This window comes from Pseudovirgaria hyperparasitica (genome assembly GCF_010093815.1).
Source record: "Pseudovirgaria hyperparasitica strain CBS 121739 unplaced genomic scaffold EJ05scaffold_13, whole genome shotgun sequence".
Taxonomy (NCBI): Eukaryota; Fungi; Ascomycota; class Dothideomycetes; order Acrospermales; family Acrospermaceae; genus Pseudovirgaria; species Pseudovirgaria hyperparasitica.
The window spans coordinates 714,711-729,312 of NW_022985561.1; the positions used below are offsets into that span (position 1 = coordinate 714,711).

General features: G+C 48.1%; 5 protein-coding genes across 5 annotated transcripts; 3 read left to right on the top strand and 2 right to left on the bottom strand.

The window, feature by feature from the left end:
- Window positions 1-658: 658 nt before the first annotated feature.
- Window positions 659-3,133, top strand: EJ05DRAFT_513048 (glycyl-tRNA synthetase). Its single transcript, XM_033748390.1, has 3 exons — window positions 659-1,212; window positions 1,263-2,360; window positions 2,430-3,133. Exons 1-3 carry the CDS (start codon window positions 688-690, stop codon window positions 2,811-2,813), a joined length of 2,007 nt encoding a protein of 668 aa, XP_033598000.1. The 5' UTR covers window positions 659-687; the 3' UTR covers window positions 2,814-3,133.
- Window positions 3,134-3,821: 688 nt separating this feature from the next.
- Window positions 3,822-5,430, bottom strand: EJ05DRAFT_488298 (cytochrome P450 alkane hydroxylase-like protein; the record flags this gene model as incomplete). The annotated part of the gene is made up of 2 exons (XM_033745696.1): window positions 3,822-4,817; window positions 4,867-5,430. 2 exons carry the CDS (start codon window positions 5,428-5,430, stop codon window positions 3,822-3,824), a joined length of 1,560 nt encoding a protein of 519 aa, XP_033598001.1.
- A 643-nt stretch (window positions 5,431-6,073) lies between these two features.
- Window positions 6,074-6,559, top strand: EJ05DRAFT_513050 (uncharacterized protein). Its single transcript, XM_033748391.1, has 2 exons — window positions 6,074-6,278; window positions 6,324-6,559. Exons 1-2 carry the CDS (start codon window positions 6,203-6,205, stop codon window positions 6,407-6,409), a joined length of 162 nt encoding a protein of 53 aa, XP_033598002.1. The 5' UTR covers window positions 6,074-6,202; the 3' UTR covers window positions 6,410-6,559.
- A 71-nt stretch (window positions 6,560-6,630) lies between these two features.
- On the bottom strand, window positions 6,631-7,826 carry EJ05DRAFT_513051 (uncharacterized protein). The gene is made up of 2 exons (XM_033748392.1): window positions 7,114-7,826; window positions 6,631-7,057 (listed from the first exon to the last, which is right to left on the bottom strand). The coding sequence occupies exons 1-2, from the start codon at window positions 7,555-7,557 to the stop codon at window positions 6,668-6,670; spliced, it is 834 nt and encodes a 277-aa protein (XP_033598003.1). The 5' UTR covers window positions 7,558-7,826; the 3' UTR covers window positions 6,631-6,667.
- A 129-nt stretch (window positions 7,827-7,955) lies between these two features.
- EJ05DRAFT_540262 (uncharacterized protein) lies at window positions 7,956-9,576 on the top strand. Its single transcript, XM_033749587.1, has 5 exons — window positions 7,956-8,464; window positions 8,515-8,551; window positions 8,601-8,683; window positions 8,737-9,063; window positions 9,121-9,576. Exons 1-5 carry the CDS (start codon window positions 8,315-8,317, stop codon window positions 9,559-9,561), a joined length of 1,038 nt encoding a protein of 345 aa, XP_033598004.1. The 5' UTR covers window positions 7,956-8,314; the 3' UTR covers window positions 9,562-9,576.
- The last annotated feature ends 5,026 nt before the right edge of the window (window positions 9,577-14,602 follow it).

A 14,602-nucleotide genomic window follows, 5' to 3' on the forward strand; every position in this document is an offset into this window, starting at 1 on the left:
TGGCAACTCATATTTAAGGTTTTTCTGCTTCCAAGGGTCTATGCTTGTGGATGCACGAGATATGGGGGTAATAGATTTACAGAATCTAATTAGGAGGCAGCGCGATCCCTCGGCGAGTGAATAGTAAGCATGTCTCATCCACTGACTGGACCTCACGACATCTAGTTCACATTCCACACTCGAGTGAACTATAGGCCGAGCTGTGAAATAGCTTTGAGTATGCGCATATAGTTATTCAGGGGCAGGGACTGATGTAGCGTCTCACAAGGGGCGACGGCGGCAGCAAGAATAATCAAACAGCGATACAGAGGTACAGTACTAGGCGGTAGAAGAGTATGTATACACTTTCTGCTAATGATATATTGCGTTTCGGCCGGAACAAGAGTCTGCAATTCGTTCCAGAATACGAACCACTAATCGCAATAATGATATACCGCATTGGGTGTCGCGAGCAGCTTGTGTAACAGCTTTGAACGAGTAGAGGTTCGGATAACAGGACCAACATGAACCAATACTTCGGCGAGGAGTTGATTGATCGCTAATATTCTCAGAGTGTAGGTAGTGGTCAGTATCGATCCATTGTTGTGTCTGATTATGTCATCCATCACCCCACTCGATCTGTGAGTCACTGACGTTCCGGTACGGATAGCATTGTTCTTGACAAGTAAAGCACCTGCACGTAACACGATGCCTGACACTATCGACTACGCAGGGAGGCCTTTCGATAGGGTGCCGTTCGAATCGGTTCTTCGTCGACGCTTTTTTTTTACCGAATCATTCGAAAGTTATCGCCAAGCTAGCGGCTTCAAGGGCGACAATCGGGGCCTCTTCGATTACGGGCCACCTGGCTGTGCTCTACAGGCAAATATAGTTGCATTATGGCGACAACATTTTGTGCTTGAGGAGGAAATGCTAGAGCTAGACTGTACTGCCTTGACACCAGAGGATGTTTTCAAAACGAGTGGGCACGTGGACAAATTTGCCGATTGGATGTGCAAGGATCCTGTCAAAGGAGAGTATCTAAGAGCGGACCACCTGGTTGAAAATGTTCTCGAGGGCCGCTTGAAAGGTGACAAGACTGCGAGAGGTATTGCCATCAAACAGGAGGAAAAATCAGCAGATGCGAAGAAGGCTAAGACTGCGGTGAAGGATGTCAAGGCCGTCAAGTTGGACGATAATACTGTTAGAGAATACGAAGAAATACTTGCGAAGGTTTGCTGCTATCATTTCTCTTACTGATCACGTATGGATAAAGTTCGCAGATCGACAACTATGACGGGGAAGCACTCGGGGAGCTGATCAAGCGTTTCGACATCCGCAATCCTGATGGGAACAATGAGGTACAACCTCCAATTCCGTTCAACTTGATGTTCAAGTCTAGTATTGGACCTTCTGCTGCAGCGCCAGTATATCTAAGACCGGAAACTGCACAAGGCCAATTCCTCAATTTCCGCAGGCTGCTAGAGTACAATAACAATAGCATGCCATTCGCATCAGCATCTATCGGAAAATCCTACCGGAATGAGATCTCGCCGCGATCCGGCTTGCTTCGAGTGCGCGAATTCCTCATGGCAGAAATCGAGCACTTCGTTGATCCTCTGAGCGGCAAAAAACATGATCGCTTCGATGAAGTCAAGCACATCGAACTTGCGCTGCTTGACAGGGATACCCAACTTGCAGGACAGACTGGTACCGTCCAGGTGCCCATTGGATCTGCAGTCGAGCGGAAGATCGTCGACAACGAAACACTTGGTTACTTTCTTGCACGGGTGCAATTGTTCCTCGTCAAAATCGGCATCGACATCAAGAAGTTAAGGTTCCGTCAGCATCTTGCGAATGAGATGGCTCATTATGCATGCGATTGCTGGGATGCCGAACTCCTCACAAGCTATGGATGGATTGAGTGTGTCGGATGTGCAGATCGCAGTGCATACGACTTGTCAGTACATGCAAAGCGCACTGGAGAAAAGCTTATTGTCCAGGAACAGCTCCCTAGCCCTCTAAAAGTAGAGCGTTGGGAGGGCACACTTGAGAAGAAGAAACTGGGACCAAGATTTCGCAAAGATGCAAAGTTTGTGGAGATGGCAGTTTCTGAGCTGGATCAAGAGTCGCTTGAGAAGCAAGCAGCCATACTCAAGCAAGAGGGCCGCATCACACTGACATCACCAGTACCTCTTGCCGATGGCTCAGCGACTCTCGACATCGACAGTGACATCTTGACAATAGAGAAAGTTACTAGGATTGAAAGTGTCAGGGAGTATGTCCCCAATGTAATTGAGCCATCGTTCGGTATCGGTCGCATTTTATACTCCCTCTTGGAGCAAGTATATTGGCATAGACCTCAAGACTCAGCACGCGGCGTAAGTCATACTCTCAAGCCGTGGGTGCTGGAAAGCAGATGATATATCTAAGCTAACGATGTCTTCTAGGTGCTCTCACTACCTCTACCAGTCGCGCCTACTAAGGTTCTGATTGTTCCACTTTCATCAAACACGGCCTTCTTACCTATCGTAAAGAAGATATCACAGCGTCTCCGTGCTATCGGTGTGTCCAGCCGTGCTGACGCGTCCAGTGCGAGTATCGGGAAGCGATATGCACGCAACGACGAGCTTGGCACTCCCCTTGGTATCACGATCGATTTTGACACTGTCAAGAACGGCTCTATCACGCTTCGTGAGAGAGACGGCACGAAGCAGATCCGAGCATCTGAAGACGAAGTCATTGATGCTGTCAAGGCTCTGGTTGATGGTACGGAGGCTCTAGAAGAAGTCTTTAGCCGACTACCAGAATTCACTGGCCAGGAGACTGAGTGAGATGGGTGCATTGATGCTCTAGGTATCGGTAGACTACTATGCGAATGTCAACCGTGGCATTATGTCAAGCGAGAGCATTCGCCAATGTAATTCGATTGGCTTATCTAGGTACTCACACTATCCTAGAGCCTGAATATGAGCTTCAACATCAAGTCGCCTGTTGCCTATTGTTCCTCCCATCATGTTTCATATACCTTGTGATAAAACCAAAGCGCCTAGCACTCGCAAAAGTGCATGTATTCAACAGATTGGTAGTTCCCGTTCTCGCCACTTGCGTGCCATGCAATACAGATTAGAATATTCAGTGAAGAAAGTCAGCTATTCAATGCTACAAATACTGTACCGCTTCCTAAATGGCGGAAACAATGGAACCAATCTGTCAATTAGGATGAAAGGACGTGTAGACTATGGAAGGTTATTGAAAGACCAACTAACAGACATGTCGGAAGCCTTGAAGAGATCAATGACGAGTTGAGCCAAGAATCCCATACCTAGGAAATCAAGTGAAACTAGAAAGAAAGCATAGAACTCAGAAAGATTCTTAGTAAGAAGATATTAGCGATCATATATCGGAACAATTACACCACGTATGAAATTCGACCAATGGAAGTACAACTATGAAGTCCTCTACGCTCGCTCCCTCACTGAGCGCAAGGACGATCTTGCTCTTAATAGTACTATAATATAAATAGCATTGGAATCATTCTTGGAAGTATGAAATATACCAGCGACTCTGATAAGGCCATAGATCAAGTCTGCGTTGGATAGAGCGCCATCCTAGTTCCACATAAACGTATTCAATCATATTGTCGGACGAATCCTCCCAGTCTGCGCCAAAGGCTTAGAAGTAGTTGATTTTGACGTAGTGTCATACGGAAACCTGTTGTCAGAGGCTTTGCGGTTGTAGAGGGGATTCTATGACCATTTGGACCAACCTCATAGCTTGGGTACCAGATGACATTGAGCGATTAATTATAACTCATGATCCATATTAAGCCTCACATATCATTAACTCTGCTTTCCCCCAAACCCAATCCTGACCCCTCTCCTGCTCTCCACCGTCAACTTGATCTCCTCCTCAAACACCCCAGTCTCATCCCGAAACTCGCACCTCTCCCACTCCCTCGCCACCCTGACTAGCAAATACGCAACCTGAATCAACACCATATTCTGCGCCGGACACATGCGCACCCCTCCCAGAAACGGTACGTACTGCCACTTTGCCTCCCAGAGCGGTCTGCCCGGCCCCCACCGCTCCGGCTCCCATTCATCTGCATCTTCGCCCCAAATGCTCTTATCGCGATGCAAGGAGTAGAGGTCCATTTCTGCAACTCTGCCCTTAGGCACAAATAAGGGGCTGCGCCCATCTGGCCCGCCGCCGACCGGTAGCACTGTATCGCGCAGCGCGGCGCGGCCTATTCGCGACGCGGGCAGGTGTAAGCGGAGGGTTTCGTTGATGATGGATTTTGTTACTGGGAGGGCTTTTATGACTTCGAAGGTGAGAGGCTGAGTGCCGAGAGCTAGGGCTTCGGCACGTAGAGAGGACCATGCCGGTGGGTGTTGGGCGAGTTCCCAGATGCAGTTTGAGAAGGCGATGGCGGAGGTGTCGCGGGCGGGGAAAAATACGTTTATGATTTGTGCGCGGAGGGCGATAGGGTCGGTGATCTGTTGGGTCATGCCGTCGAGGAGGATGTATTTGCCGCTGTCGTGTGGGTCGGCGGCCTTCTCTGCGCTGGGGAGCGAGGATGGGTTCAATGCTTGAGCGCGTTTGGCGAGGGCTTTGTGGACGTTCTTGTCGACGAATTCGTGGACGATGGTATAGGCGGGCTTGTAGCCGGGGTCAAGGGAGAATAGGAAGTGGAAAGGACCAGTGATTATGCGCAGGGCGAGATTGAGGAGGGAGCGGTCGAAGGCTTTGAGGAAGCGGTCGGTTTCGAAAGGGGTCTCGGGTTGGAGAGACTCGACAGACTGGCCGAATATGAATTCGGTCGATGTATCAAGGAACTGTTCGCAAGTAAGCTGAAGATATGGATCATTATTATTCTGGTCGTACCAAACGCTTTGCCAGATGGAGCATATCGAATGTCTCCCCGTCTTTGGGTATATGTTCCATGAATCGCTGCACATGATTCTCGAAGGATGGAAGATCGGCGACTTCAGCACGATTGAAAGTAGGTTTCACAAGAGCTCGTGAGTGCTTCCAGAACTCGCCATCATCAGTAAAGATTCCACGGTCTAAGAACGGCGCCCCAATGTCTCCCCTCATGGGCCCAACACCCCAGTCACCAAAGTTCGTGGCAGCGATTGCTTGTATATTCTCCGGGTCCGCCGTCTGGACTTCCGTGACTCCACAAGTCTTCATCTGAAAAGTCCCGCCAAGTTTCCTGTGCATGTCCCGGTAGAAGTTTGACCTTTGGCCTCGAAAATCGGCCATCCGGATGCGGCAAAAGAGATCCATACCGAGCAGCGGATCGAGGTTAGGGTATTTTCTCGGCGCTCGACAGCCATGTTGATGGACAGCTCTTCGATAACGCAGTCTCTCATATATCGCGAGGATGATTGTTCTCACGATGGCTACTCCAATGCATACGCCCGTGAGCGCGAAGAGGCTGACCATGGTGCCGCTGTGTTTCAGATGAAGCCAGCTGTTATCGAATGGCGTTCTATACACCGGCTATACAGGGCATTAGTTGCTCAGTCCTTGCCAGCATGAATATGTCGCGAAAGGTATCATCGACATGGTGGGTTCAGCAAGTGATGTAGCAGGCCCTTGAATACAACATGCTTTCTCCCTCACCAGGAAACAGTTGCACTAACCTGCCTCTATCAAGCTTCTCTAACCAGTCTTACATTTCTTACAAATGAATCAGAAGTATGAGCTCATGGCGTCGTGATACAGCGCGATGCATGCAGATCTAGTCAGCAACGGTCCAACCCCGATTGGCTAGACTTAGCGCGAGCGATGCAACATGTTGGTCTGAACAGTCCACGATATTGACGACAGTGACGTCAAGGGTGTTGGCAATTCCGTGGCTTAAAGGATCGAAAGGGTATAGAGAATGAGCGCCAGTTTGGGGGTGTCTGAGTCGTGCAGCGCATGCATCCTAGACAAAGATCTCCACCTGCGCAGGGTGGAATTTTTAGCGTGGGACGCTAGTGGCGTAAGGCCTGCCCTGATTGGTAGTTGATGACCATTTGTCTTAGCGATTCTTGTTGCAACACATGCCGAGAGTACGAAAGTCATGTTGAAAATGGATTCTCTGCTACTTGCATTGAATTCTTATCTCTACAAACAACATTCCTCTAAAGTGAAATCTTAACGTTAACGTCTACACAAACACTACATACAAACAAACCTTCAGCCTTGACATAAATATTCACTGGCCAACATGCAGCAACCAAACATTCTAGTTCTGCTCGTCGCCATTATGATCGGTACATCACTTGCGGCTCCAGTACCTGATGGTATGTATATTGAATCTGTGGAAGGATATAGCTAACAGGTAGTAGTTGTGATTGACGACATACACTCTCAAGAAGATGACACACCACCAGGCCCAGCACCTGACGACTACTTGGGAGGATTCTTTAAATGAATTAAGTTATGGATGTGTACGATAGGGCTCGAAGCTTGCTTTGCTTACGAGAATGGTGATCTGTACTTTTAAATGATTTGATGATAGCTCCGAAGGCTCTGAAATAGAGTACATATTTTTGCTAATAACATTTCGTGATCTTCCGCTCACAACCTAACTCAGACAAGGAGGAAAATACATGCACTTTCACTATCGATTCATTGAACATTCATAGTCTATGTGTACAGGTACATACTCGTACTAGCCATCGAACAACAATCACTCCTCCCCGGGCCTACTCGCCCCATTGCCCGTGATCCAGGGCGGCGTCGGGCTCCCGGTGGCCCTGAAAACATACCCTTCTGGACAGAACTTGTACTTCTCAATCTCCGGAAAGCCCTTCGTCTCTCTTCCGATGTCTCTGTAACATGCTGTATGGCTCCTTGCCCAGTCCTCAAGCTTGTCCCAGTTCCTGCACATGCGCGTTTGCATCACGCCTGCAACATTCTTTTTGGAGAATCCTGAGTAGCGTGGCGTATCATCGGCGTTGCACAGTGTGTCCTGGCGGAGGGACTCTAGGCAATGGAGATTGTGCGCGAGACCTTCTTCGGGGTCGATGTCGATCTGCTCGTTGTTGACGGCACGGAGCAGCGAGCGGCGGATGTATTGCTGTTGGAGTCGTTGAGTCACACGTGTTGATTTTATGGAATGACGATGTGACATACCAAACAGTGTAGATTATGGTATCCGTTTAGTAAATAGATCCCTTTGTTCCCATCCCATGGCCAATGCTGCGCTTGCGGAAGCATGCGTCCTTTAACCCAGTCGTGAGGCAGCGCAACAATCCCTGGATCCACAACCCATGATTCCCATGCAGCATCTGCAATTGAACGATTTGGATGCGCAAAGATTGTGTCGTCACGATATGGTGTTGGGACGTCTCTCTCGAGCTTTGCGTATAGGCTCCGGTCTTTGTTTGTCACCTCCCTATCTGTGGCTTGGAAAGCGCTGTATGCCCACAGCGCATTTCCAACGGCTGAGAACACTGTGATGAGAAGTAAAGCTCGAAAGGTCCAGCTGTCGTTGTGAGTTTCATAGCGGCTGTGTGTTCCTTGTGCCGTCTCATCATCGGAGTGTAATGGTGTGTATCCTTTGCTATGCGACATCATGTTTTGCGATGGGCGTGCCCAGTAATGGTCTTCTTCTGTATGATGATATGAACTGTTCAATATACCGTCAGGTATGGAAGCAGTATGCACTATGATTCAGATACGTGGGCGCCACACTTTCCGGCAGTTTTTAGAGACCCGAGTGACGTTCTGCATAACACGTAGGACATGCTGATCGCCCGTCAAGCCCCATGAGCTAACTTCTAGCCGGATCGAAGATAAGACAAGTGTATTTTTGGAAACCGAGTACAAGATTTGCAGTATAGGGATTAGCCAACAGCTGTCGGGGAAATGGGCTGCCCGTTAGAGCGACTGGCGTTCACTGCCAAGCACCTCGGGCCGCTCAACAGCGCCAACGAAGTCGTCCAGCACCGTCACGCTGCCTGCGCCACCAACATCATCCCCTCTCCAGAAAACATACCTCCATTTCTGGACGGATCGATCCAACGTGCTTCATTGTTATACATCGCTCACTATTGATGTATAACACAAACAAACTGACTGATGATTAGGCCAAGCCACTGACGTTTGATCTGCGAACAGGGAACCGCATCGGGGACTTGGAAAGCCTTGTTCTAGTCTCGCCGAAAGGTGGATTCTGCAATGGCACATCACCAAACAGTTGGTCTGAGTCCCGAAACAAATATGGTCACTAGCTTCCTTTTCCCATGTTCGATATAGAGAGGCTCCCGACCACGTTGTATCCATCCTGGCAACGGCACCTCCCGCACGCGATCTCCACGAACCGCAAGTCAAGATGTCTACAACCTCCCGCGAGGGCATGATCGCATGCTGTACAGTTTTACCTGTGCTTGGTATCACAGTCGTTGGGCTCCGAGCCTATGTCCGAGTGTACAAGCAGAAAGTTGATTTGGCATTCGACGACTATGTTCAGCCAGTCATTTTGGTACGTTACAAGTACTACTAGACCTGGATGAAAGCACTGACTGTGATTAGGCTTTATACATTGGCATGTGTATTGCAGGACTGATAGGTACGTTGGTCGAGACTATGCCCGTGGAATACCTCTGATCTTCTCATAGGAGTCTCAAACAAAGCCTTGGGCTATCCAAGTCCCGTCGGACCAATCGAGTATACTGCGCCCTCTACAATCCTCTGCATGAAGGTACGTCAGGCAGCCCTAGACAAAGATCACAGCAATTGACTATTGGATTGCAGCTGCTCTATGCCATTCAAATGATTCAGATTCCAGCTTTAGGTCTTGTAAAAATTGCCGCCCTCTGTTTTTACAGACGCATGTTCTGTGTGCACCGGAAAGGCTCCTTGGTCGTAATCATTTGGACACTGATATATGCCACAATACTCTGGATGATCGGATGTGTCATATCATACGCTCTGGGCTGTGGCACGCACCCGACCGCTGCTTGGGGTGGTAACATCCCCTTTGCAACGTACTGCAAGGACATTACCTTGCGCTGGGAAGTAGGTTTCTCAGTGACGGACTTTGTGCTGGACACATTGGTCTTGGTTGTGCCTTTGCCATCTGTGAGTCCCTGTCCACTCGTTGTGACCCTTCGAAGGCGGATGACTGATAATATGCAGATATGGTCTCTCAGAACGACATTCGGTCGCAAACTCGGAATAACCTGCGTGCTCATGCTCGCCCTTGTCGGCTACGGCGCCTCCATTGCACGCATGGCGGTTTTCATCCGGCTCGCAACTGGTGTGATGGGTGCCAGCGCAATCGATATCCAGTCGTCTGACACTCAAGCCATATGGTTCTCCCAGCTCGAAACCGGGCTTGCGCTTATTGCAGTAAATCTCCCTACGTTGTGGAAACTGGTGTCGGACTTCACATCTTCGAGCATGTATCACAGTCTCAGGAGTCTGATCCGAAGCTCGGATGAGAGTAAGGGGAGTGTAGTCGATGTCAAGTTCGGGAGGCCGGAGGGACGAGAGTCGGAGAAGAGCTTTGATACGTCAAGTAGTGCAAGTCACGAGAGAGGCGGGATCAGGAAAACAGTGGAATATGATGTTGTGTAGGAATGAATTAGAAAGTTTTAATAGTATTCATATCTGTTATCATTCATCTCGCATTCTTAGTTCATCGAGTCTTGTAGACATTCTCCTTCCCGTCGTAATAATGACCATTATGGCCGCTACTCATCGCCAATTGTACCCTCACTGCTCTTTTTTCGGCTATAAGAATGAAGTTCTCCATCTCTTAGGTATATCGGACCTCGAAGAATGAGGCTCGATGGTCAACCGTCTTCGTGTCGGTCGCAGTTTTCTTAGGTAAGTCCATCCAGTGTTCCCACAGTCATCCAGCAGCTCGACGAGCTTAGTGTCCCCTTGTTCGATGTTAGCACAGTCGTACAAGACTTCCAATATTTGCTATTGTATGAGATTATGAAGAGCGACAAAGTACATGAGCGCTCCAGTCCTCTTAATTTACTCAGCTCAAACCTTAGAGGCTTAGTATTCCCCTTGCTCTCTATTTGGAAGCTCTTGAGCGGTAAAGATAACCCAACTCTATGTCAAAGTACAGAGACAATGCGCAGAGATATACGGCGTCCAAAAGAAATGTTCAGTGATGTTTGTGCGCTGATGTTGACAGTGGTAGCGAGGAGGTACGATGCCATGATGACATAGTTTATTGCATCGTCGAGAGCTTGAAGCCATAGGAAGGGCAGGTTCGGTGAGAGGGAGAGAGGTTATGGATGTTCTTGCTACGGCTTGAAGGTTTTCCACACTAGTTGGCAAGCCTATCTAGTGATTTTTTGATGGGTATTTGAAATTGTTCAGTCTTCGAGGGAGTTGTGGCGTTAAAAAGTAAGCTTTCTGTGCAAAATGAGATCTGCAGGAGTTGTTCAGGTATTGATTTGGGGGATAGGCAGTGAGAAGTTCGGCCAGTGTCGTGCTGTTCCGTTGAGGCTGTAGATGGTCAACGGGAGAACTCCAGCCACGGCGATTAACGAAGGATCGTAGGATGCCAATGCAAACCCCCAGAGAATTCAGATGTAACTGGATGTACTCTATAATGATCTGGTAGTATCTATAGTTGGAACAGAAACAAAAGAACCGCTCACCGACGATACTGAGTCACTGCCCACGCCCAAGTTCTTCAAACCCGCCAGGAGATCAAGCCAGCAAAACAAAAGGCATGGCACAGACTTGAACCCAAACCAAAAATTGCCAAAAAAATCTGTAATCTCTTTGATTAAGTCCGTCATCCTTAGTGCAGGGGCCGAGCTAATCTTCTCTGTATCGTTTCATATTGACTAAGTGCCCGAAGGCGAAGTACATCCAATTTTAATAGAATATATTATGCAGATTAAAGAACTGCGGATAGTGGGACACTGTTTGGTACTAGCCGGGCACCCGTAAAGGTAGGTGCTGGAGGTGAATGTGGCCTGATTTGGGAGCCTGTGCGCGCTATTGGCTGCAGATCTATGACTACACTGACACTGTTATGAGCTAACTTGAATTAAAAATGAGTTGCCTTGACAGTTTTCCATCGCTAGATGACGGGGCATTGCTTTGCAGTGATCTGGGTTTACGCCACCACTGAAGCGTTGGCTAAGAAGGAGAGACACACATACAATCTCGGCTGTGTCCACGCGATTGTAGCGATCACAGATTAGCTGAAAGAGCGTAGTCATGAACCCAGGGATTGGAAGAAGAAATCAATCACAGTATCTGGAAATGGAAGTCTACCGAAATGTACATTGTTTCTATATCTTGCAAAGGCTATACCTTGTTGACTCACTGTACAGAAGTTATTCTACACGTACGTACTATAGGCTTTCTTGATCTGCTATCTTTTCTGCATTTCTAGCTAATTACAATTATCCTGTCGACTGCTATGGATGATGGAGGTCATGCCCATCGCGCAGATATAGTCCTCACATATGTCAAAACCTGGAAGAAGTTGATCGTGCTGCGAGAGCTCTGATCAAGATCGCTTTCTTACTTGATGTCTATGCTTCTGGCTACGATCTCTCCATTCTGGCTATGAGTTCTCTGATGTTGTGTATCGGAGCATGTACGTGATCGCCAAGGAAGAAAATTGCTTGCTCTGTAATCTGTATGTTGTAGTGGACCTCTTGGGACTACAGAATGAGAGTTCAAGGAAATGAGGAGCCTACTCAATCTTTAGCTAGTTCAAAGTATACGTTCTTGAGAAGTCCAGGTTTCATGGGTACTGACCTCCCTAGCACTATGCGCTTGCTTGTGACATCTCGCTGCTTTTCGAAAGGAAGGTATGCTGCGAGCATGTTCAACATCTCTCTCACTCGCTCGCCCATGTTGTTTGTTCGTGGGCTTCCTGTGTTCCCCTGTACAGTCGGTCAAGGGGGAGTTTAGAGGTTAGATACACATAATTAACTTTGTATGCAGCGTAAATATAAAGAGTGGACTTATCGAAGGCCCTCAATCGTAACCGAATCGTTCATTCTATTCTTACTAGCGTGGGTTTCAGTGACCTGCTGATTGTGCAATCTGCTTGTGGTCCAAGCGTTAGACCTTGTAATCCCCCAGTCCTTCCTCGCTTCACATTTTGCCCACAAACTGATGCACCTACAATCCCACACTCATTTTGGCTTGTCACAATTCCTTCAATCGAAGTTTGTGCTCATCACACCAAATCTTCCTTCCTTCCATGGTTACTAGCATCAATTGTGAGTACCACTCAGGGCACGATTCAGAACTTGAACTTCACATTTTTGTTTCAACTTTGACGCTCATATCTGATTCTTTACCACCATGTCACGAGTAACACTGTTCGGTGTAGATTTCAAGCAAGGCAGCCAAGTCATTACTTCAATGAACTGATCTCAACCGCAATGACAAGGTCAAGACATGTCAAATACTTGGTACGTATACTCAACGCCACGAATGTCTACAGATTTGACCGTCAGAACCTCAGCTGACACATACTTTGCACTAGATATAGAGGAACTCAACTCTCAGCCTAAGTCTCAGAATTGGCAAGAGTTCTAGTCTGTTCTTTCAATGAACAGTTCATCCGACAGTCTGGTAGCTAGTCTGCTTGAACGCAGGATCTCAAATACAGATTTCTATACCGAGCAGGTAAAGAAAGTGTCAGGACATGTCGAAGAATGTGAGTCCGATATGTACGTCGATGGATTCCGGCCTTTCAAGGTCAGAGTCTTCTTCAGTCATCATGACGAGCTTCGCTAAATTTGACAGACCACGGCTTGAGCTGAAAGTGCGTTCAAGGATTCTCGAAGCTCCGCAGCTGCACGGAGATGGTCTATTCGAGTACCTGAACGGTTCACTTCCGTGACACTTTCGAAAACTGTATTGTGAGGTAGAAAGTTTGACAGATACAGTATGAGTACTTCATCCCGAAGTAATTACGAAAGCTAAGTTGTCATAGTCAGGTGTACGATGACCAATGCCCAGCAAAGACATCCCAAGGATACTACAAGATCTACAGGCCTGGAGTACCTCCCCAAGCGGCCGTCTGCTCACACCCTGTGAGATGTCACAGCCAAATCTGAGTACATCAGGGAACAATACACCCTCAAAATCAGAGTTCCACTTCATGCACAGAAAGATTTTTGCACGTCGACAAGTATGGTGCAGTGGAAACACACAGTTACGCAGGAATCGAAATATACTGTGAATCTTCTTTCCAATCATAACGGACTAAGAAGAACTGGCGTGTGATTGACCACGTGTCATCATCATCTGGCAACCACGTCTTCCTTCAATGCTGAGCCAGCTTTAGACAGGTCCACCTAGCTATACCTAGGCTTTCATTCCCTTTGTCTCTCAACTCTTCTTTCATGGCGTTTTCGCCACCAAAGATCCTCTCCCACCTGATATATATATATATCACCCTGTGTATTTGGGTTAACTGCGATGTACACAACAGTGCCGTACTTGTCGTTGCGGTTGACCGCAAACGGCGAACATTAGTGATAGCCAGAAGGATGGCTATTGAGACATTCGCTTTGTCTCTTAACTCTTATTTCATGTCTCAATAGCCATCCTTCTAGCTGTCACTGGTGTTCGACGTTGCGGTCAACCGCAACGACAAGTACGGCACTGTTGTGCACATCGCAGTTGACCCAAATACACAGGGTGATATATATATATATTAGGTGGGAGAGGATCTTTGGTGGCGAAAACGCAATTGGCGGCCTCAACGTTGATTCATCGGTCGATGTCAAAGCCATCGAGGTATGTGGACACTGAAATCCTCGTCGGAGAGGTTCTCCGCCATGACTCGAGTCATCTGAGGAAGGGGACTGGCCTCGGTGGCTAGTCCCACTGTGAGCAATATGAGTCCGACTAAAGGCCATCACTTGTGCCACTCAAAACACGGTGATGGTCGTGCTCGCACACGATTGGAGTCCCTTGAGGTCAACCGAGCCTAGCAATTTTGTGGTCGTCGCCGCGGTGTATAAAATAGCAGGACGATAGTGGAGATCTATTCGCCCGATAGTGACCGATACTATCGTCCTGGCGACTATCACCGCGGTGGCGACAGAGAGGACCGTGACGAAAGGGGAGATCGCGACCTCAGCCGTTACAATCTCCCCTTTCGTCACGACATGTACACCTGTGTTCTAGCACGAAACCACATTACGGGAACCGAGTATCGTCACTCCGGTCGAGCCATGGAAAGGATGAGTGGAGGTTTGGGGATAGAAAAGGGAAGTTCTTTGGGACGACTGTAAAAGGTCCTACACTACCCTGGACCTGCCAGAGTTGGAAACTCGACAGTCTCTACATGAAGAGAACAGGTCCAGGGTGGTGGGATTACGGATTCTGATTTTCTTTGGCTATACACTTGGTGGCGTTCTTTGGTGGTGGAAGAGAAACCGCGGATTCAGATAAATCTTCGGTCTGGCTCTGCAGTTGGGCAGCACGATTGGTCCATAATATCAATAAACAACGAAAAAGCATCATCATCATCATCTAAAACTACGTTCTCTGTCATCTTTGTTTCGTGATGTTTTCCCTTTGTAAAGCCCTGCGCGTCTTTCAGCTCCCTTGTCGCGCCAAGACTTTACCCCTGAACCCCACGTGTGGAAGAGCTACAGCTAGCCCT

Bases quoted from the DNA above. Each gene is read 5' to 3' on its own strand.
- EJ05DRAFT_513051 (XM_033748392.1), bottom strand. From the start codon at position 7,557: ATGATGTCGCATAGCAAAGGATACACACCATTACACTCCGATGATGAG. The intron at 7,058-7,113 runs GTATGTCACATC...CGACTCCAACAG, and splicing joins ACCATAATCTACACTGTTTG to CAATACATCCGCCGCTCGCT.
- EJ05DRAFT_540262 (XM_033749587.1), top strand. From the start codon at position 8,315: ATGTCTACAACCTCCCGCGAGGGCATGATCGCATGCTGTACAGTTTTA. The intron at 8,552-8,600 runs GTACGTTGGTCG...ATCTTCTCATAG, and splicing joins GTGTATTGCAGGACTGATAG to GAGTCTCAAACAAAGCCTTG. The intron at 8,684-8,736 runs GTACGTCAGGCA...ATTGGATTGCAG, and splicing joins CTACAATCCTCTGCATGAAG to CTGCTCTATGCCATTCAAAT.
- EJ05DRAFT_513050 (XM_033748391.1), top strand. From the start codon at position 6,203: ATGCAGCAACCAAACATTCTAGTTCTGCTCGTCGCCATTATGATCGGT. The intron at 6,279-6,323 runs GTATGTATATTG...AACAGGTAGTAG, and splicing joins TGCGGCTCCAGTACCTGATG to TTGTGATTGACGACATACAC.
- EJ05DRAFT_513048 (XM_033748390.1), top strand. From the start codon at position 688: ATGCCTGACACTATCGACTACGCAGGGAGGCCTTTCGATAGGGTGCCG. The intron at 1,213-1,262 runs GTTTGCTGCTAT...TAAAGTTCGCAG, and splicing joins ACGAAGAAATACTTGCGAAG to ATCGACAACTATGACGGGGA. The intron at 2,361-2,429 runs GTAAGTCATACT...GATGTCTTCTAG, and splicing joins CTCAAGACTCAGCACGCGGC to GTGCTCTCACTACCTCTACC.